Consider the following 21650-nt stretch of genomic DNA (forward strand, 5'->3'; position numbering starts at 1 on the left):
TGAGGAATAGGTGTTTTGAACCAAATCCAAAGTAGTGGTGTTTTCTTAAAATCCTTTTTCTTGAAAATGGCAGATAGAGTTTTGCTCTGTTTTTTTCATTCTCAGTGCTATAATAAACTTCAGCAAATCACAGATTGCTTCTATGCAGAGTACAAGTAAACTCAACAGAAACATCTGTAAGAGCTTTGTTCCTTCATGGCTCTACTTGTATAACAATACACAAATCTATAAGTGTGTTTATGCTTTCACTGTGTAAAGCTTTCAGTTATTCTGCTAGAAAAGACTTCATAATCCTGTTGTATGTTCAACACCAATTACTTGATTAAAATCTAAAGAACACGGCTCATTGAGTTTTTGTGAAGAGCTCTGATGCTGATTATAGAGTATCTAACTGCTGCTTCTGTGGATTTTAATTCTTAGGTGCCGAAGGACTCAGGGTGGAATTTGATCGCCAGTGTTCCACGGAACGGCGCCACGATCCGCTTACCGTCATGGATGGTGTCAACAGGATAGTTTCGGTCAGATCTGGTAATGAGACCACATGTCAAATCACTTCATTTTGTATTCAGTATTGTATGGTTTATGATGGACATGGATTATCGACAAAGTGTGAAGCAGATCTGTGATGAGGAACACACGAATAAATATAAAATTAACACTAAGAATCAGTAATCATAATTTTAACTAGGATAAAATTTAATAATGTTTTTAAGTGATGAAGTCAGACATTTCAGTTCATTGAGTATTGATAAAATCTTTTTTATATGCCCCTTTTTTTTTCTTTATCTGGTCTTTGACATGCCTGCTGCTAACTTCATTTGAAATTAATAATTTAGTGCCTTCATTGTGCTTGCTTATCTTAAACTCATATTTTAATTTAGTTGTGAAATAGGACAGCCAGTTTGGATCAAGAGAGCAGCTTCCAGGTTTTCTAATGTGGTTTGTTTCCCCTGTTTATTATGTTTCTCTGAAACAAGATCTAACGGCACTTTCTGTTTACTTTAATCAGTGTTCTGTTGAGGTAATGAAGCAAATGGCATCAAAGTCATGTTGGCTTGTATTTAAAGAGATCATAGTAAAAGGAGAAGGTGCTTTTGTGCATGCAAGGAGAAGTCATGGATGTCTGTGGATCTCCTACTCCTCCCATGAAGCCCCTCTGTCTCTTTTTCATGTTATTCCATTGGCCCCTCCACACTGAACGGTGGCTTTTAACAAGAGCAAGAGGTTGGGAAGGTCCTGTTATGTCAGCGAAGCTCGTTTTTGGTACATAATATCAGGTTTTATGTATGACTTATACAGTCTGTCAAGAGCCATCCATGATGACTGAACCAGCAGAAGACACCTATTTGGGTGCTACTGGGAGACCAAACTTGTGTGGAATTAACAGTTCGTCCAGCTACAATTCTGACACCCACCATACCTGATTTCTACCTGTCGTCTGCGTTGCAAGTCTCCCTGAAAGTCTTAACCCTTGATTAGACTTTTGGACTAGGCTTCTGGATTTGCCCTACTTGCTTGCTTGGAACTTTTTGGCTTTGGCTCGGCTCCCATGACCTCATTCTCACCTTACCCAGCTCAAATAGGCACTCCAGCCGACTGCTGCAGCTAGTCACCACGCCACTAGATGCAACAGTCCAGCAGACTTTAATCAGTGAAGTTGAAAACATTGTATCTCCCATTACAACCCCCCTGCCCCCCTCCAGTCATCCTCTTGCAGGTGCCTGGCTCAGTTAGCTGTCACCAGGGGAAAGGCCTTCTCAGTTGTGTTCTGCTCCCCGTGGAATGTGCTCTTGGATGACACCTGTGACCTGCCAGACTTGTTTAGTTTCTGCAGGCCATGTGAGGCCAAATGGTTTAGACTGGCCCTTGGAGGGCAATCAGATGTTTGGGCTGATTTTATTAGTGGCACGGAGATAGCCACATTAATATTTTAATATTATTATTTTATATTTGTTTTTATATTATACACCACCACAAAACCCTTTGGGCGAGCAGTGACTAAAAAGCCCAACCAGATAAATAAATCTACATCAGACATTAAAAGGCTAAATTTTTAAAAGGGTAGTACCAAACAGAATGAAATCACAATTGTGTCTCTCATCCCGCTCTTACAGGTCGTGAATGGTCTGATTGGTCTAGCGAACTGCGCATTCCAGGTGATGAATTAAAATGGAAGTTTATCAGTGATGGTTCTGTAAATGGATGGGGTTGGCGGTTCACTGTTTATCCTATCATGCCAGCTGCAGGTGAGCTCCGCTTTTGGCTTCAGGACAGATTAGTTTATTGCATTGGCAAATATCTTTCAGCTCTGAGTCTTGTTATCAGGCTAAATTATTCAAGCAATGTAAGAAGGCGGGAAATATGAGCTTGGGTGCATCAGAACACTGGTTAACAATTCACATAGCAAGCAGAACCACAGTGAGAGGTCTCTCCCCCTCCCCTTTGGATGGCAGTCAAATGCCTGGGCTGCAAAGTATATCAGAGGAACAGCCAGGGCACAGAAACCTTGAAGTGACCTAGTTATCATTTGATGATAATTGTAATTGTTGCAAGAATAGCAGTGGTCATATTAATCTAAGCCAAACACAAAATGCTTTATTCAGTAGACCCAATGAGAAATATCTGAGGGAGATCTTTTTGTGCTTTACTGGAGCTATTATTGCCCTTTTTCTTTCCGATGGAATATTAAATTGGAATATTAAATTACATTCTGTTCTGAAAAACGGGTGGGATGGAGGAAGGCGACACTGTCTCGTTTGTGGCATACAAATTCTACAGATCAGATTTCTGAAGCTGAGATTTCAGTGCGCATTTGGGGTTTACAGGTTGCTCCCCGCAAGTTGCACTTTGCATTATCTTCTCCTGCAGCCAGATTTAAACTGGACTGCAGGAGAAGCAAGCCTAGCCGGGATCTCCTGCGCCACCAGGATCAGTGTGCTCTGTGCAGCACAGCAGCTCCTGGGGCTCTCTTCTCCTTCAGCGTGGTTTAAACTGGGCTGTAGGAAATCCCACGCCATCTCCTGGATTGGACTAACTTTTTATTTTTAAACAATTTTTTTCTTCTCATGTCTGTTGGCCCCGGAAAATTTGGGATTTCAGAAAAATCCGAAATCTGACTACTGTACCAGTAAAGATACCAATTAAAAATACTGCATACCCCTAGTGCCCATACATAAAATGCACTCTTGTGTTGCCTAGCCCATGCCTTGTCATTTTAATATTGTGCAAAGACAGGAGGTGCTTTTTGTCTTTCCTTTATGAGCTGGGTCAGTTTGGAGACTTATTTATGTGAAATGAGAGAGATTTCGCTGGGGCCCTCATCCTAGGATAGAGCACTCTAGCTATGGTTGGATTTTAGTTGTGGTATATTTCTAGATTTTTACTTTTCCCTTTCCTAGTGGTTCAGGATGAGTTGCAATTAATACTAGTTTATTTTTCTTAACAGATGTTAGAAGCAAAAGTGTGGTAATCTTCTTTTTTTCTTCCTGCAGGTCCAAAAGACCTTCTTTCAGATCGCTGCATTCTTTCTTGTCCCTCAATGGATTTAGTAACATGCCTGCTGGATTTCCGTTTGAATTTTGCTTCTAACAGGAGCATAGTTCCTCGCTTGGCAGCTTCCCTGGCAGCATGTGCTCAGCTGAGTGCTCTAGGTACGTGCCAAGTCCTTATGGAAAGTTTCTGACCGTAAATTTTAAAACAGAAGAGTTTAAAGTTAATCCTATTTCCTTTTTCTCCTGTGCATTTTTCAGCTGCTGGCCATAGGATGTGGGCCTTACAGAGACTACGTAAACTGCTGACTACAGAGTTTGGCCAATCTATTAACATTAACCGAATACTGGGAGATAATGACAGTGAAACACGAACTATGGTAAGAAGTTCAAACCTTCCAGTGGTAATATGATGAACTGCTGAGCCTTCCGTAATGTTACTTAAATTGTTCTCACCAGTAAGTCATTGTAGTTTTCCTATGCTAATCAGTAGGATTGTGCAAATCCCCCACCCACCCCCCAGTTGTTTTTTTATTTTGTTTTTTATTCGGGTATATTGAACTGAAAAAATTGGTTCCCCCCAAAATCTGACATCCAAATATCAGCGTGGTATTCAGATCCAATATCTTTTGGGACTTCTGATTTTTTTCTGGGTCCAATAGACCCGAGAAGAAGAAAAAACTGTGCACCATAAGCTGCGCCTACTGGGAGCAGTGTGCTCCTGGTGTGCTCGGCTATTTCTGGGCTGACTTCTCTTGCTGCCTGGTTTAAACTCAAGCTTGCAAAAGAAGTCAATGCCAAGCTGAGACAGAGGAGAGTTACCTCCTACTGCCCAGCTGATTGTCTCTTGCAGCTTGGTTTAAACCCAAGAGCGTTATGCTTAGCCAGCTCCAACTGGCTGGTGATCCCTGGCCCCAAAGAAGCACGTCTGGCCTCAATCAGGGCCAGGTAATTCACTGTCCTGGCCCCCACTTGGTGAAATGAGCTCCCAGAGGAGATCCGGGCCCTATTGGAGCTTTACACAGATTTGCAGGGGTCGCAAAATGGAGCTCTTCCATCAGGCATTTGGTTGAGGCCAGTGAACTGACAACATCCTTTGGGTCTCCAGAAGCCCCCTCCTGATCTGGCCAATCTGCAGGGTTATGGTTGAAATGTTAATAGTTAAACTGTGAAAAATTAAATATTAAATGTTCAGTGCTATTGATGTTATTGTTATTATTGTTGATATTGATACAGTTACTACATTTACATGTCTTATTGGTTTTCATGTTCTCTATGAAATTCCCTGAGCTGCAAGGGAGATCAGTATAAAAATGTAAGAAATTAAATAAATAAATAAATAAATAAATAAATAAACAAGCTGCAAGACAAGCCAGCCAAAGCAGCTTGGAGCTTTCAGCACCTGCTGCCGTGGCTGATCCTGTGGCTGACTACTCTTGTGGATAGATTTAAACCAAGATACAATAGGAGTCAGCCCCAGCCAAGGCGGCAGGGAATTGTCACCTCCCACTACCTCAGTTGATCCTGGGCTGACTGCTCTCTCAGCTCCTACCCCTCCAGCTGATCCTTTCTTGCAACTTAGCTTAAATTGAGCTGCAAGAGGCTGATATTGGGCTGACTGCTCTTGCAGCCCTAAGAATGCATAAGGTTTTTCTTCAAGAAATGCTAAGTCATGTGAATTCTTGATTGATGGCTTCTGTAGGTGACTAAATTGTAGTCAGATATTAGTTATTCCAAGGATTCTATGAGTATTGCCTTTCTCTACTACCTTATATTGTGCTGAATTGTGTCAAGAACACAGCACAAAAAACTACAAAGGAACAAATCTGGAGTTATCTGTAGTAGTTAGGTGGTACCTGACAACCTCTGGTTTCCATGGTTATATTGGTAAAATGTATTATTCTCAGCATGCGGTGTAGTTTGCCAGTTCAGTTATTGCCTATTGGTGGCAAAGTGCAACCATTATCAAGAAATATTTAAAAGGTATTAAGGAGTTTTCCCAAAATACTTTTTCAGAGTTTCACAGGCAGCGCCTTAGCTGCTCTGGTTAAAGGCCTCCCTGAAGCTTTGCAGAGGCAATTTGATTACGAAGATCCCATTGTCAGAGGTGGCAAGCAGCTGCTCCACAGTCCTTTCTTTAAGGTAATATGACCAGAGATGCAAAGGTTTCCAGAATGTATCAACCAGAAATGGTGTGCTTTTGATAATTGCTTATGAGCAGTTGTAGCCACAAAAATTGAAACTTTTTTCTTACACAGCCCTAAAAATACTGCATGGGGTAGCTAGAGAGAAGATAGGGGAAAGGGTAGGGGCTTTTATAGCAGATAAAGTATAAATTGATGTCCCCAACCTTTTTTCAGCTCATGGACACCTTTGGAATTTGGACCCAGTGTGGTTGGTATAGCAACAAAATGGCTGCCTCAGGAGGTGGATCTAGTTATAAAATGGCTGCCACAGCTTAATTTCTGCCCCACAGTGACTGTGCTATGGTGGAATGTACCATAAAGCAATATTCTAAAAGACCTGTACAACCAATAAAATCTCCAGTAGCCAAGAAGAAGCATTGCTGGGCAAAACTGACACCAGGTCCTGCCCACTTTCTAAAAACACTTGGTGGGGCCAGGAAAGGTGCTGGAACCACCATAATCATAGAATCATGGAATCATAGAGTTGGAAGGGGCCATACAGGCCATCCAGTCCAACCCCCTGCTCAACGCAGGATCAGCCCTAAGCATACTAAAGCATCCAAGAAAAGTGTGTATCCAACCTTTGCTTGAAGACTGCCAGTGGGCCTGTGGGCATCATATTGCAGACCCTTGCTGTAGATTTATTTTAAAAGATTTACATCTAGGGAATAGTTTGTAATCTTATTATGTGATCCAACAGAAGCTTTGTGTTTTTGAACTAAATTTCTCTCATCTGTAGGTTCTTGTCGCTCTTGCTTGTGATCTGGAACTGGACACCCTTCCCTGCTGTGCAGAGACACACAAATGGGCTTGGTTCAGAAGATACTGCATGGCCTCCAGGGTTGCTGTGGCCCTTGATAAAAGAACACCATTGCCTCGACTCTTCCTTGATGAGGTACTGGCGGAACGGAATACGACAGTAGATGAATATGTAAACCTTAGTAAAAGAAAAACTAAGCTGCAGCTTTCCTAGGCATCCCTGAGAGCAAATTAAGCTTTACTCTTACGACACACGCTTCCAAGTAATACCTAGCCCTGCACCCCTAAAAGGTTATCCAAAGTAGTTATGTAACATGTGAGAAAATTTAATACATTGTTGGCCTCCAGTCAAAAAAACATTACCAGGACGTAGTTTGAGGCTTTCCGATTGTGACAGCTTTTCTCACTCATACAAATTACCTACCAGTCTTGCAGGTTCAGGGTTACAGGTAGGTCAGGTAGTTATGTTGCTACCTTTCTAGCCTATTTCACATCCCTGACACTGTCTCTTGGTCCCAGAGACACCACCAGACAGGGAAGTCCAGCTCCCTTTAGCAATTGCCCCTCACTCAGACACTGCACAGAGCTATTGGGGTTGGGGGCTCAAACAATATTTCATTACTGCTACCACTTAGTCCCGTCCTAAAACATACAGACACGGATCTTTGCTTGTTAGTGTGTTTCTTTTCTTCCTTTCCCACAGAGTTAAATAAATAAGAGGTTAATTTTTATGGCTCAAGAAAGTTAGCTAGAGACTACACAGTTTCTTTTAAATTGAATTTTTAAACTGTTTCCCTATTCTAGCATGTGGGACTCGGTTACAAATTGACCATTTCCAGTCAGCTTTAAGCTGCCCTTCTCCACAGCTTAAATCAGCCAGACTCACTCTCAACTCCACTAACTGCTGTCTTCAACCCTCACCTCTCTGCCTCACCAACATCCTGTCAGTTCCCATTGGCTGCTTTTGACAAACAAATTGTAACCTGTTATCATTTTCTGCATGATTTATTAGGACTCTAGTAGTCAAACAAAATGCAACCAAGCAGATATATCTTGCTTTGGTTTACTATTAATGGATCATGGTGTGGTTTCATCTGTATTGTAGGTAGCCAAGAAAATTCGAGAATTAATGGCAGATAATGAAAACATGGATGCTCTACATGAAAGTCATGATGTTTTTAAAAGAGAGCAGGATGAACAACTTGTGCAGTGGATGAACAGGTAATTTGAGGGGAGCTAGAAAGAACTACAGTTTAGGAGGGCTTTTGTTGTTAGATGTGAAGTCGTGTCCGACCCATCGCGACCCCATGGCCAATGAGCCTCCAGGCCTTCCTGTCCTCTACCATTCCCCCGGAGTCCATTTAAGTTTGCACAGACTGCTTCAGGGACTCCATCCAGCCACCTCATTCTCTATCGTCCCCTTCTTCTTTTGCCCTTGATCGCTCCCAGCTTTAGGCTCTTTTCCAGGAGTCCTTCCTTCTCATGAGGTGGCCAAAGTATTTCAGTTTCATCTTCAGGATCTGGCCTTTTAAGGAGTAGTCAGGGCTGATCTCTAGGACTGACTCGTTGATAGTTCTGGGGGTACATCACAAGGTTGAGGATGCCATGAATGTTGTATTGCCACGCCACCTGTTTGTTTTCTCAACAGGCGACCTGATGACTGGACTCTTTCTGCTGGAGGTAGTGGAACTATTTATGGTTGGGGGCATAATCATCGAGGACAGCTTGGGGGCATTGAAGGAGCAAAGGTCAAAGTTCCAACTCCCTGTGAAGCCCTTGCCACACTAAGGCCAATTCAGTTAATTGGTGGTGAGCAGACACTTTTTGCAGTGACTGCTGATGGAAAGGTAAGAATATTTAACAGTTCAAATAACCCACAGAACCTGATGTAGTTTGTATGAAAGGAAAACTTGAATCTTTTAAATCTAAAATGGTTTTGTTAGAAAAGGTAATTCATCTGGCAAGATTTTCTCTGTTGCAGGAGCTGTATTACTGTAGTGTTGGGACACATCACCATGATATACCATTAACAGTGCCTGGTTGTTGGCTTGTTAACAGCCCGTGAAAGTAATTCTGTTGATGTGCACCTTTAGGTGTCATTTAAAAGCATCTCAGCACTGCTTATGTGGTTATCAGTATGGATACTTAAATCCAGAAGCTGGAGCCTTCAACAGTCAAGACAGAGATTTCTAGAAACCTGAGAAAAGCCTCAGATTTGCAGAAAAATCTGAAATCGGGAAAAAAACGCCCGCTCCAAAACATGGCAAGACTCTGTCCTGAATAATAGAAGTGGCTCCTGTAGCTTTAAGAAACAAATACCCTCAGTGGGGGTTGCTAGGCAATCACAACAGTGAAAGTTAGTTGGTGGTTGGGAAGTTGAGAAGGGGGAACAGGGAAAGGTGGAGATATGTGGGCTGCCAGGAAGAAGAAAAAAGGAACTAGTGTGGGAAAGTGGATACAGAGTTTAGTGATTCAAGTCATGGTTGGTTCTTCACTGTTCAGCTAGGCTTATCCCAGCAGCCAGCACTGCCTAACTGGGCCAGAGTTTTTTTCAGGAGAGTGTCGAAGGAAGGGAAGGCGAGAAAGCTGGAGCCAGAATGGAGGGGAGATAAAGATAGGTTGACTGGTAGGTGGGATGAAGAGAAGGAAAAAGGAAAAGGTGAGAAGCTATGGGAGCTTTCAGGGAAGGGGAAAAGAAACAGTGTGTGTGAGGGAATGAGAAGTCCCTGAATGTTCTTGCAGGCCCCCACTTCTGTAATAGTTGCTTAATCCTGACATGCAAATTATGTGGTATTCTAAACAGCTCTTTGCACTCAGTTTTACAAGACATCTCAGGCTCCATGTGACAGCAGAGAGCTAAGCTCGTGGCAGTCATGGGGGCTGTAATGCCTGCAAGTTCCAATCCTTGTTGTGATGTTAGAGTCCGACCACCCTGTGGGAACTATATGTGCTGCTCAAGGCTTCTGTGCCTGATAGTGATGATATATGAAGACATAGACGCTATACTGATACTATACTGAAAATTCCAGCCAGTAAGAAAAATCATCAGCTATGCATTATCATTATCATTATCAATATCAATATGAGACCACTAAATATTTAAATTTAAATATTAGACCACTAAAGAAAACCCCAAGAGGGGTTGAAACGCATTTGGTTATCTGGTTTGTTGTCATTTATCCACAAGATCCTCACAATATCATCTTGGAGGGCCCATGTCCAGCATATGCTGAGGCAGCTGCACTGGTTACCAGCTAGCTTCCGGATCAGGTTCAAGGTTTTGGTTCTTACCTTTAAGGCCATCTGCAGCCTGGGCTGTGCTTTTTTGAGGGACTGCTAGTCTCCTTATGCCCCCCACAGGGCTATCCGCTCTGTGGGTATGAATTTGCTTGTGGTCCCTGGTCCCCAGGAGGCTCAACTGGCCTTGACCAGGGCCATGGTGTTTTCAGTCCTGGCCCTGACCTGGTGGAATGAGTTCCCTGAAGATCTGAGGGCTCTGATGGAGCTGTGAACATTCCGCAGGATCTGCAAGATGGAGCCCTTCCGCCAGGCATTTGGTTGAGGGCAGGCCCGGAAGATCGGGCCCCTCCCTATATAGGCCCCATAGAGGCGCTGCCTTTGGTTAACTGGGCACAGATTCTTCTCCCAAGAATGATGGTGGCTGTTGAGGACCAATCGGTGTATGGGGTGGGTTTTTAGATTTGTTTTTCCACCATCAAGGATCATTGTTGTTTTGTTTATAGGTTGTATTGTATTGTTTTATCATATTGTATTGTTTTATTCTTTTATTGTAAACCACCATAAGCCGGACTGGCTTCGGGAGTCGTGGGGGGAAATCAAGATAATAAATAAATAAATCACCCCCAAGACACAGATTTGTGTGACCAGAATAATGGTGACAAAGTCTTCATTTGTCCTAACAAATCAGGATTTGACTGATTGTCCATGAGCTGAATCTTGGTTTCACAAACAAATCACAGTTAATCTAAGATTTTGAATTATATCTGAACCAAACCTGTGTTGATTTGGCCTGGAGTTCTGAGAGACATATGCTTTAGGACTGATTCAGTCATAAGGCTGTCCTTTTCCTAGTGACTGTCAACACCCATCTATGTTGAATATTTATATTCTTCTGTGTGAACTTATGATAGTTACCAAAGCCTCTCCATTCTCTTAGTTGTATGCCACTGGATACGGCGCAGGTGGACGGCTTGGAATTGGAGGAACAGAGTCTGTTTCTACTCCAACATTATTAGAATCCATACAACATGTCTTTATAAAGAAAGTTGCTGTGAATTCTGGAGGCAAGCACTGTCTGGCACTCTCTTCAGAAGGAGAAGTCTATTCCTGGGGGGAGGCAGAAGATGGGAAGCTTGGTCACGGGAACAGAAGGTAATCCAAAAAGCTTTTAAATAGGGAATATATTTGTTTTAGAATGTGGGGATCTGGAAACTCCAGAAGAGGATAACTGGATAACCCAGGGTGGGTGTGTCAAACATAAAGTTTTAATATTTACATCAGTATTGTTGATGATTTCATGATAGCCTGGTTGACTGCCATGAGAGCAGTATTCACATTGTCATTCGCATTGTAGTGGGATAACAGATGTGCCCCATCCCTTCTCCTTTTGTCAGTCTTCATCCACAGTACACAGCACAGTATTGAGGCACTGCCTCCAGAACCTCTGATGAATGTTGGTAGGGCTCCTGCCTGGCTGTTCTGTCCTGTCACTTCACAGATTTGAGAATGGAACAAAATGCTGAACTCGTAACTAATAAAATGTTTGTTAGGGCTGTTTATTCCAAGATGGTTTAAAGCAGTGGTCCCCAACCCTCGGTCCGGGTACCGGTCTGTGGATCAGTTAGTACAGGGCCGTGGCTCCTCCTCATCCTCCTCACTGGCTGCTTTCTCGGGGATGTCCTGCCACTCTGCCACCGGCTCACCTTTGGTGCTCTCCAGCGGTCGCCATGGCTGGGGCTTCCCCTCGGCGTGGCACTGCGCAGCTGCTGCTGGCAGCGCCCCCCAGTGGATGGCGGGAAATCAGGGGCACCAGCGGGAAAGCAAGTGGAGCAGGGGCTCAGGCCGCGGCGACGTCACTTGGCAAAAGACAATCCCCCCCCCCCACCAGGCCTCAGTAAAATTGTCAAGTGTTGACCGGTCCCTGGTGATAAAAAGGTTGGGGACCACTGGTTTAAAGGCTCTGACTGGCTTTTGCCACAAAAATAAACTTTTGCAATATATTTACTAAGGTATGTTTCTTAAATGAAGCAGGGTGGAAGGGAATCCAAATTATTTCTTGCTTTTCTTTGAATTTGTACTTTTTAGTCCTTGCGATCGTCCTCGTGTCATTGAATCTTTGAGAGGCATAGAAATTGTTGACATCGCAGCAGGTGGGGCACACAGTGCGTGTATTACTGCTGCAGGGGATCTTTACACGTGGGGCAAGGGAAGATACGGACGCCTCGGCCACGGGGACAGTGAAGATCAGCTGAAACCAAAACTGGTAAGGGGGTCTCCAAGTTGGTCATGTACTTTAATTCATCTTTTTAATGGGTGCAGGATACGACTATTTTGGGACTTGGAAGCATATGGGTGAAGTTCTGTATTGTCCTTCCAGTAATGGGGGAACCTTGTGCCATGAGGGTGGGGGAGGCAATGAATTTCATGGCAATGAATTCTAGTGACAAACAAGAAAAATTGTTCTGCTTTGTTGTTTTTTGCCGGTTTTGTTTTGTCTTGGGGACCTTCTTAATGAATCATGCCCCTTATTGTGATGCAGCAATTAAATTCAGTTTTAAATGCAAACTTCATTACTGTCTGTGTAATTTAAGATAAGCATGAATAGGACTCATTATGTATTAATTGGGACTATGAATACCTTTCAGAAGTGGAGGGGTCATTTGTTTAATTTTTTTGGTAGAAAACTGCCTCTTAGGCTAATTTCTGTGTATCAGTCCTCCTTGTAGTTTAATTTTATAGTAAGCAAGTGCTAAAATATTGTTTGGATTCTGAGTTGAACCCAGAGGTTTTTTGGGGTGGGGGTTGCCAATGAAGCTGTGGCTCCCTCCCCCCCCCCCTCTGATCCCCATGGTGTTCCTATCTCTGTTTCTAGGAGAAGCATTTACAGTTTTAGAAAGATGTTGTTAGTGATGATGCTTTTTTTCAATTTTACAGGATGCAAGAAGATATGATTTACTTTAGAAGTTCAGCATTTATTTACACTTTATATTATTCCATTTTCATTTATTAGTACAAAAACCTTTGGTGCTTATTATTCTTAGCATAAGTTAAACGGAAGGAATTGTTGGGTTGCAACATTTGCTCAGCAATAAAAGAATGTGTATACCTGTGTGCGTGCTTGTTTATCTTTTTAAATTTCATATAACTTATTCATGGATAAGCTGTGTCTGTTCTTCAGGTGGAAGCACTCCAGGGCTACCGTGTGATTGACATAGCCTGTGGCAGTGGAGATGCACAAACACTCTGCCTGACAGATGATGATACAGTCTGGTCATGGGGTGATGGGGACTATGGGAAACTTGGAAGAGGAGGCAGTGATGGCTGTAAAGTGCCAATGAAGGTATTAAGATTTCTAATTCTCTTATAGTAAGTCTGTGCATGTTTGACAAGCAAGGAATTGACATCTTGTAATCTTAGGATTAATTCCAAAGTAACATGAGCTCCACTTTGCTTGTGGACCAGAACTTTCCTGCATTCTTATAGCACCTGTTTCAGCTCACTACACTTCCTGAAATGTGGTCTCAAAGAGCGGGGGGATAAATCAAGGTTGATGTCCCACTTTCCCCTGGCAGAATTGCCCTCTTGCCGATGAACCCAGATAGCACATTTCTCAGATTTCATGTGTGTGATGGGGTTATTGGGGTTTTTTTTTAAACATTCACGGTTTCCTGGCCAAATAAGGGTAATAGTGAATGGCACTGTTTTTGGGGGGATTAGAATTAACATGACAAAGATTTTTCAAAACTTCTGTTTTTTCATGTGAGTATTTGAGTAAATCACTATGCTCCTAGGAACCACAGCTAATTAACAGGTCCATATATTGCTTTGCAAAAGGAGATTCTGCCTCGCTGAACGTTTGGAGTTGTTGAGGAGGTTCACATTTTATCATGGTGATCTGGAAGACGTTATACACATGGACTTCCAGGAAGCTTTTGCAAAATATACCCGGCTAGAGGCTCAGTTCAGCAGTCTTCCTGTTATAGAGTAAAATTTGGAATTCTAGGTACAGATCTAGTTGCCTAGTGTCCCCCTGTGAGAAAAGGCTGTGAAGTTCAAGAAAGAAAAAAAGGACACACAGAGGTTTATAAATATTGATTTTATAGGTCATCATATCCTCTTTAAAAAGAGAAGTTTAAGCAAGCTGACATATGTAAGCAAGAGATTAAGTAATTTCTTTAAATTGCACTGAAAATAAGTTTTGGACAATTTAAAAAATCTGATTAGATTGTAAGTAAGATCTATATACTACAAAGGTCTGGAGTTGTCTTCTTTTTTGAGTAAAGTTCAAATTTTCTTCCCAGATTGATTCTCTCACAGGTGTTGGTGTACTTAAAGTGGAATGTGGCTCTCAGTTTTCTGTGGCCCTTACCAAATCAGGAGCAGTGTATACCTGGTAAGTACATTTGCTGTTGATTGCAAACATATTAGAGCATCTTCTTTTTGGAAATGTCTTAATCAGGTTCTTGTTTTTATTTCAATGTCATAATCTGCTTTGAGACTATTTTATGGAGCGAGGAAGGATACTTAGATCTGGAGCCTGAGCAGACAAGACAGACTCAAAATAGTCCCAGGTTTTCAGAAATATCTGATATCTACCTCTCGCCCCCCCCAGTCATTTTGTTCTTTTTAAACAAAATAGAGGTGTAATGCTCCCACTGAATTCTTAACAAACCACACGTGGCATAGCAACAAGAAATGGTTTATTGAAAAAGAGAGACAGAATACATGAGGCTTCTTGTTGAACTGATTTATCAGCTACATGCAGTTCAATATATTTCTCAGTCGTCCTACTCCCCTGTGACCTTCTAACGTGCCTTGGTTTAGAAAAGGTGGGCTTACTACTTTCCCAAGTGAACCACCCCCATGCACACTCAGGTGTTACTTTCAGCACCCAAGGCCAAGCTGCAGATGACCACTAATTCCCTCTATCTTCTGGTGCTATCCTGTTAACATAACATGATCAGTTAGTCTATACAGCAGTTCAAAGACATAGCATACAGGAGATAACATAGATGAGTTAGAGAATGCATTTTGTCCTAGCTCAGAGCAGTGAAGACCGCTTCCCACCAAAAGCATGGCAGGTTCTTATATGCCGCTTTTCCCTACCTGAAGGAGTCACCTTCCCTTTCCTCTCCCCACAACAGACACATGGGGGGAGGGGGGCTGAGAGAGCCCTGATAATACTGCTCAGTCAGAACAGCTTTATTGGTGTGTGGCGAGCCCAAGGTCACCCATCTGGCTGCATGTGGGGGAGCATGGAATCAAACCCAGCTCACCAGATTAGAAGTCCACACTCCTAACCACTACACTAAGCTGGCTTTCAGCAGCTTCCAAGAACAGCCATTGCATCAAAGCCAGTGTGGTGTAGTGTACTGTGTTAGGCTAGCTTCTAGGAGATCCAGGCTCAAATACTCTGCCATAGAAGCCCACTGGGTGACCTTGGACTAGTTACACGTTCTGCCCCTAGCTTCCCTCACATATAAGGAGGAGAACGATGTAAGCTCTTTTGGGTCCCCATTGTGGAGAAAAGGAATGAAGGAAATAAATGTAGCACAATGGGGGGCAGATAAAAGGTAGGTTGGTGGATAGAAAAGAGTGAAGGAAGCCAAGAATATGGGGTTGCCAGGAGAAGGGAAGGAGGAAACTGTGTTTGTGTGTGTGGAGATAACAGGGTGAAATGAGGCACCCTTGCAAATTGTGGCTTCTCTTTTGTGAAACTAAGCTCAGTCTAGGAGACAACTCTGCACAATCAGGCCATAGTTTTCCTGGGTAGAGACTGTTCTAGAGAGGGTAGGAGTGAAATCTGAAGACAGGAGGGCAGATAAAAATAGGTTGACTGGTGGGGTGGGAAGGAGAGGAAGCAGGAAAAAGGGAGAGTCTAGTGGGGCTTGCAGGGAAGGGAGGCAAGAAGGAGATGCTGCTGCAAGTTGTTACGGAGCTACTGCTAGTTGTAACATAACGTAAGGCATTATGTCTTTCATCGAAACGAAGAGGCACTGAATGGTTACCCTTTCTAGTAGTGGATGCTTAAAGAAAGTTAGATCTGTAAAATTTGAAATTGTCTATCAGCTAATGAAAACAAAACAATAATGTTTGTGTATCAAATGCAGGGGCAAAGGAGATTACCATCGATTGGGCCATGGATCCGATGATCATGTTAGGAGACCCCGACAGGTCCAGGGATTGCAAGGAAAGAAAGTCATCGCCATTGCAACCGGCTCTTTACATTGCGTATGTTGCACTGAAGATGGTATGTCACGTTTCTATTGGTCCCCTCTCTTCCCTGCTGAATCCAATAAAGGGGATAGAGAGCAGATAGCCAGCTGATAGCCATACATCAGCTTCTCATCAGTGGATTGGAAGGTCCCTTTCCCTGTACTAGTTGGCAGAGGAGGAATTGGACAGAATTGTTTGGGGGGTTTCTTATCAGTTCTTGAGCCTTACAGTAAGTCCAGAGAGAAGCTGATTTTTTTTCTGTGATTGTTATGCTAGAGGTGGGTCTGTCTTCCTCAGACTTGTTATGCTAGAGGTGGGTCTGTCTTCCTCAGATGGCTCGAGTTGAGTCGCCTGAAACTCAGCCCCTCCAAGACAGGAGGTCCTGTGGTTGGGCCGTAAGGGAGCAGATCAGGAAGCGCATTTACCCTCTCTGGCTGGGACGCAACTTAATATTGCATCTCAAGTCAAGAATTTGGGGGTAACCATTGATGCCTCATTAACACTTGAGGCACAGGTTAAGCAGGTAGCTGGCAAGGCATTTTTCCACCTTCACCAGGCCCGCCTACTAGCGCCCTATCTGTCCTCTGAACACCTAGCCATAGTGATCCATGCAACAGTCACCTCCAGACTGGATTTCTGTAACTCGCTCTACACTGGCCTGCCTCTGGGCTTGATCCAGAAACTGCAACTAGTCCAAAACGCGGCTGCTAGGGTCCTCACAGCCACCCCATGGAGGACCCATATCCATCCAGTCCTGAGGCAGCTGCATTGGTTACCTGTTATATTCCGGATCAGGTTCAAGGTTTTGGTTTTGACCTTTAAGGCCATTCGTGGTCTGGGCCCAGCATATATGAGGGACCACCTTTTGCCCTATATCCCCCGCAGGGCTTTACGCTCGGCGGGGACCAACTTGTTGGTTATCCCTGGCCCCAAGGAAGCCCGCCTGGCCTCTACCAGGGCCAGGGCCTTTTCGGTCCTGGCCCCGACCTGGTGGAATGAGCTCCCGGAAGAGCTGAGGGCCCTGCGGGAATTACCAGCATTCCACAGGGCCTGTAAAATGGAGCTCTTCCGCCAGGCCTACGGTGAGGCTGGGCGGTGAGGAGGATCAGCCCCCCCCCCATGAAATCTGGCGGTAGTGAGTGAGCACTAGTTCCCTCCACCTCCCTGTAGCTGAGGTGGCAGAGACTTGATGATTAGTATTGCCATCTATTGCTGTTATTGCTGTTATTGTTTAATGGGTTATTGTAATTTTATGTGATCGTTATGGATTTTAAGGGAGGGGTTTTTATGTGAGCCGTCTCAAGCCGAGGATTGTGGAAGCCTTTGCAAAAAAATACTGCATATGCCTTGCCCATAGAACAAGGAGGAGGATGCCTTCTAATCCACGGGTGAATAAAGCCCTCGTGGCAAGCCCAGGATTTCTGTCTCCTCACGCCAAACTGGCCAAGATTGTGACCCTCTTATAAACATGAAAACGGTATTTGCAATCTAAGCAGGCAGAGAGTGCCTGTGAATGCCAGGCCACGGTGGGAAAGCAGCAGAGCGGTTCCTTTGCTTGATCCACAGGCCACACATTGTTTTCTTTGGCTTTTAATGTGGGCCAGACAAAATATCACACAGCAGATTAATTTATCAATCACCAGACTGCTGTGGTTAACTTAAGGAAAAAACACGGCTACACAACATAAGACCTTTGGGCTTTAAATCACCCTTTCTTTTGCATTTTTTCACCTGGGCAGTAAGAAAGTGGAAAAGTAGCTCAGGGGAGCGGTTATGAGTAAACGTTGAGGGGGGGAAGGTTAAGCTGTTCCACTTCCTCCCATCACAGCTTCTGAAGGTTGGTTTTCTTTCCTTGATATTAGGAACAGCCATGTTTCTATTTACCCTCTCACATTATAAATACAATTGATATTTTTAATTACCTGGAGAGATGTTCTTCAGTGAGCTTCCTCTGTATAGAAAGAAGCCATATCAACTCTCACCCCATGTCGTCGTGACTCTGTGGGTTGCAATGCTCTGTTTCCCCTGTGGAGTGCCTGGGGAATTGAACAGTAAAGTGTTTTGTTTTGTACTTCTGCCTCGCAGTGTGTGTGGTGCTGTGGCTTTCGCTGTCTGGGGAAGGAAGTTAGGATTTAGAGCAGAATTGCAAGGGAGGAATGCTGCTGCAGAAGTGCATTGGAACAGGAGGGACTGCCGGTGTGTGTGCCCATTTGAAGCCCCTGAAACAAGAATAAACCCTGGCCCTTTTTATTGGCAGTTTTTAAGGGGACACCATCAGCATTGCTTCTATTCCTTCTTTGGGTTCCCAGTCCTTGCCTTCGGTTCCAGTATTCCCCCTCGTTTGTTCTGCAGGCAGTGAGGTATTGATACGCAGTCACTATGAAGACAAAGCCACTTTCTTTTTAAATTCTGACTAAGCAAGTCGCATTTTCATTGCCAGCCTTTCTTGCAGCTATTCTCAGTTTGAAATGGTGTGTTGTGCTTTCTGTGTCGTATCCTTCCAAAGCGGTGTTTGTAATTGGTACCTTCGATATCTAGTGTCCCTCTGCGGTAACATCGTCGTTTGGGTTGATTTAGGTGAAGTGTACACGTGGGGTGATAATGATGAAGGCCAGCTTGGCGATGGGACAACAAATGCTATCCAAAGACCACGGCTGGTTGCAGCACTTCAGGGTAAAAAGATCAACCGAGTGGCCTGTGGCTCCGCACATACCTTGGCCTGGTCCACCAGTAAGCCTGCTAATGCCGGCAAGCTCCCCACCCAGGTAAAACACTCTCTTTGCTATCAGTATTGTGTAAAATATTCTTGGTGAAACATCCTATTGATCACACTTCAAAGTAATCGGCTATGCAACATTATTGTTAGAGTTGTGCTGCTTCAGTGCATCTAGTTTTTCTTTATTCCTGGATCATTTACATGGACAGTTCTTAGTAAGGGGATGCTGGCTGATCTAGGGTCATCATCATGAAACTGATGACTTTTGGGGTGACATCATGATACCACGTAGCCATCGGATTTGGTGATGTGGTGAAGTGGGTGGGAGAGGAGTATCCGAGCAGGAAACCAGGGAGCGGAAGTGGCATAGTAGCTAGAGTATTGGACTAGGACCTGGGACCACCACTTTGAATGCCCACTCTGTGGTTGGAGGCTTGTTGACTGACCCTGGGCCTAACCTTCCCTGCAGGGCTTTTACAGTGGAGATGAGATTGGAGGAGGGGAGAACAGTATAATAAGCCTCCTTAGATCCCAGTCAGTGAGAAAAGCTGGATATACATAGAAACTAAGCACAATTTTTTTCAGGCATTGTTGAAAAGTCACAAAATACAGACAATTTGCTTGAGCTGTATCACTGTGTTCTGCATGAAGTTCTGTGTGTGGATGCAAGCTGTAAAATCACAGAAATTCAGAAAAAGCCTTATACCATTTTAAAACCAGTTCTTTGCTCTTTAGTGGTTAATATAATGAGAACTACTGTCCTTTTGAATATTGTCACGTTAAGCTGTAATACAAGGAAGATGCTCAGATATTACTGCAGAAGCAGAGAATATCTTCATTATGAGAAGAAATTGGTGGGAAGGGTATAGGGGAATTAGTTTCTCTCCTTTCACTTCATCATTGTACAGAATGGTGTTGCTGTCTGGCTCTCTAGACCAGGGATAGTCAAACTGCGGCTCTCCAGATGTCCATGGACTACAATTCTGGAGGGCCGCAGTTTGACTACCCCTGCTCTAGACAATGATAACAGGAATCCTTATGGTACAGCTAACTAGACTTCAGAAGTTCTATTTATGTCATCTATAAAGCTTTGTTAATACCAAACAGCAAACAAAGCCAATACCTGGATGTTTCAGCACACAATTAACTGAATTCTAGTAATACCTTATATAGCATTTGCATATTATTACTTAACCACACCTTAAATCCAAATACTGTGATTGTTCTAGGTACCCATGGAGTACAATCATCTGCAGGAAATCCCTATCATTTCCTTGAGGAATAGGCTGTTGTTGCTGCACCATATCTCTGAACTCTTTTGCCCTTGCATTCCCATGTTTGACCTTGAAGGACGCCTTGATGAGACTGGCCAGGGTCCATCAGTGGGATTTGATACTTTGCGTGGAATTTTGATATCTCAAGGAAAGGTATCTGTCAGCTTTCAGCATTCCGCTAAAAAATCACATGCTAAGAAACATGTCTGTGGTGATAACAGTATGTGAAACTCTCCAGAGAAAAAATATTATGCATAAATCCAAGGGTTTTCTGCATAAGCTTCATGGTGTAGCAATATGAACTTGATGATGATTATTGACATTTTCCTAGCATACTTATGCAATTCTGGTATTTTTATATGATTTAGGCTACCAAGGTGATGTAGACCAGCAGGGACATAGCCTCCCAGAGGTGTCAGGGCTATGAGGAGATTCCTTTTTGCTACACATGTAGCAGAAAAGACCATTGATTTTGTGGAACAGCATTATTGGTGGTGTGAATTCTGATGACATCACCAAAAACGGGGTAGTCAAGCATTTTGTTCTTGCAGGGTCTCTTTTCCTTGATCAGTTGAAGAATAATAGATGCAGCAGCTACTCCCATCAGTGCCCCTCCATGCTCGGTGATGCTACAGCAGTTACAATACAGTCTGCCATAATGTGCACCTAGGAAGGCCTGCTAGGAAGGCAGAGAGAAGGCAAGCCCATGAAGGATCTGCTGGTCCCTCATCTGCCTGGCCAGACACGGGGGGAATATCAGCACAAGAATAGGAAAGGAGCCAAGTGCCACCTGTGACCAGGTGCTTGTTGGGATTTGTTTTGAATTATGTTTTAATACTGCAGAATATTAATACAACGAAGAAACCACAATAATAAAGTATGAAATCATATAAATGAGAGGATACAAGAAATAAATTACTAACATATTTGACCAAAATATATCACAGTCTACTTTTTATAAAGTTGCACAGTTCCCAAGTCAACTTGCTTGGCACTTCTCAATGAATCCTAATGAGAGAATGTGAGAGATGCTGCTGCTGCTGCTGCTGCTGCTGCTTAGGGTCTCTTCTGGCATGCTTTTAGGCAGAGGTTACAGCCATTTGCTGCCCCCATCCTGGCAGCACAACGCTATTGGTCTAATCCTTTGGCCTCCTGCTAGTGTCACATTGTGTTCTGCCCATGCAAGAGGGTTTAGCAGAGGTGTTGTCCTGGTGGTTGAGAGCAAGTGAAGAACAGTCTGATGCAGTAAAATACATACTTTTTTGTCTTCCTTAGGAGGCAGCTTTTAGAAAAGTCGTGCAAGCAACTATGGTGAGAGACCGTCAACATGGACCAGTTGTAGAACTTAACAGAATACAGGTAAGAGAGTTATATTTCGTGGGGGTACCTTGAAGCTGAGGCTGTTGTTAGCATAAAAACTTCCACTTGGTCTCTGGGGGTGTGCTCTTAGGAATTGTTGTGCCAGTTAAATTTGGATGGGTTTTCATCCGGTCTGAGCAATTAATATAGCAAACCTCTTATAATACTGGATTTCTCTTTTATTTTGGTATGATTGTTTTTAAAAGAGGCTAAACCTGGGTGGCGGAAGAGAGGAAGTCATCTGAGTGCAGCATGAAAGGTCATTTGTTGATACCAGTATAATACATTAGTCTGTATTATATTTTCGTTTAGACATAAAGTAGGGCTATGAAAAGGAAATCATGCTTTATCTCCATACCCTTTCTCTCACATGATTTCGATCGGCCTTTGCTTACATGATTCCAAGTACATC

The 21650-nt window shown here is 43.4% G+C and overlaps 1 protein-coding gene across 9 annotated transcripts in view; it reads left to right on the forward strand.

Moving 5' to 3' along the window:
* HERC2 (HECT and RLD domain containing E3 ubiquitin protein ligase 2) overlaps positions 1 to 21650 on the forward strand; it is a 100951-nt gene that overhangs the window by 69776 nt on the left and 9525 nt on the right. For all 9 annotated transcript variants that reach the window (XM_077343412.1, XM_077343415.1, XM_077343418.1 and 6 more), the window contains 16 exons: positions 421 to 528; positions 2115 to 2246; positions 3492 to 3650; positions 3750 to 3868; positions 5505 to 5630; positions 6414 to 6569; positions 7539 to 7654; positions 8082 to 8280; positions 10611 to 10825; positions 11759 to 11936; positions 12852 to 13013; positions 13975 to 14066; positions 15784 to 15923; positions 18467 to 18654; positions 19835 to 20032; positions 21155 to 21238. In XM_077343412.1, the coding sequence (XP_077199527.1) occupies positions 421 to 528; positions 2115 to 2246; positions 3492 to 3650; positions 3750 to 3868; positions 5505 to 5630; positions 6414 to 6569; positions 7539 to 7654; positions 8082 to 8280; positions 10611 to 10825; positions 11759 to 11936; positions 12852 to 13013; positions 13975 to 14066; positions 15784 to 15923; positions 18467 to 18654; positions 19835 to 20032; positions 21155 to 21238 (2372 nt within the window). The remainder of the gene's footprint in view (positions 1 to 420; positions 529 to 2114; positions 2247 to 3491; positions 3651 to 3749; positions 3869 to 5504; positions 5631 to 6413; positions 6570 to 7538; positions 7655 to 8081; positions 8281 to 10610; positions 10826 to 11758; positions 11937 to 12851; positions 13014 to 13974; positions 14067 to 15783; positions 15924 to 18466; positions 18655 to 19834; positions 20033 to 21154; positions 21239 to 21650) is intronic.

This window comes from Paroedura picta, chromosome 6 (assembly GCF_049243985.1).
Source record: "Paroedura picta isolate Pp20150507F chromosome 6, Ppicta_v3.0, whole genome shotgun sequence".
NCBI classification, from domain to species: Eukaryota; Metazoa; Chordata; class Lepidosauria; order Squamata; family Gekkonidae; genus Paroedura; species Paroedura picta.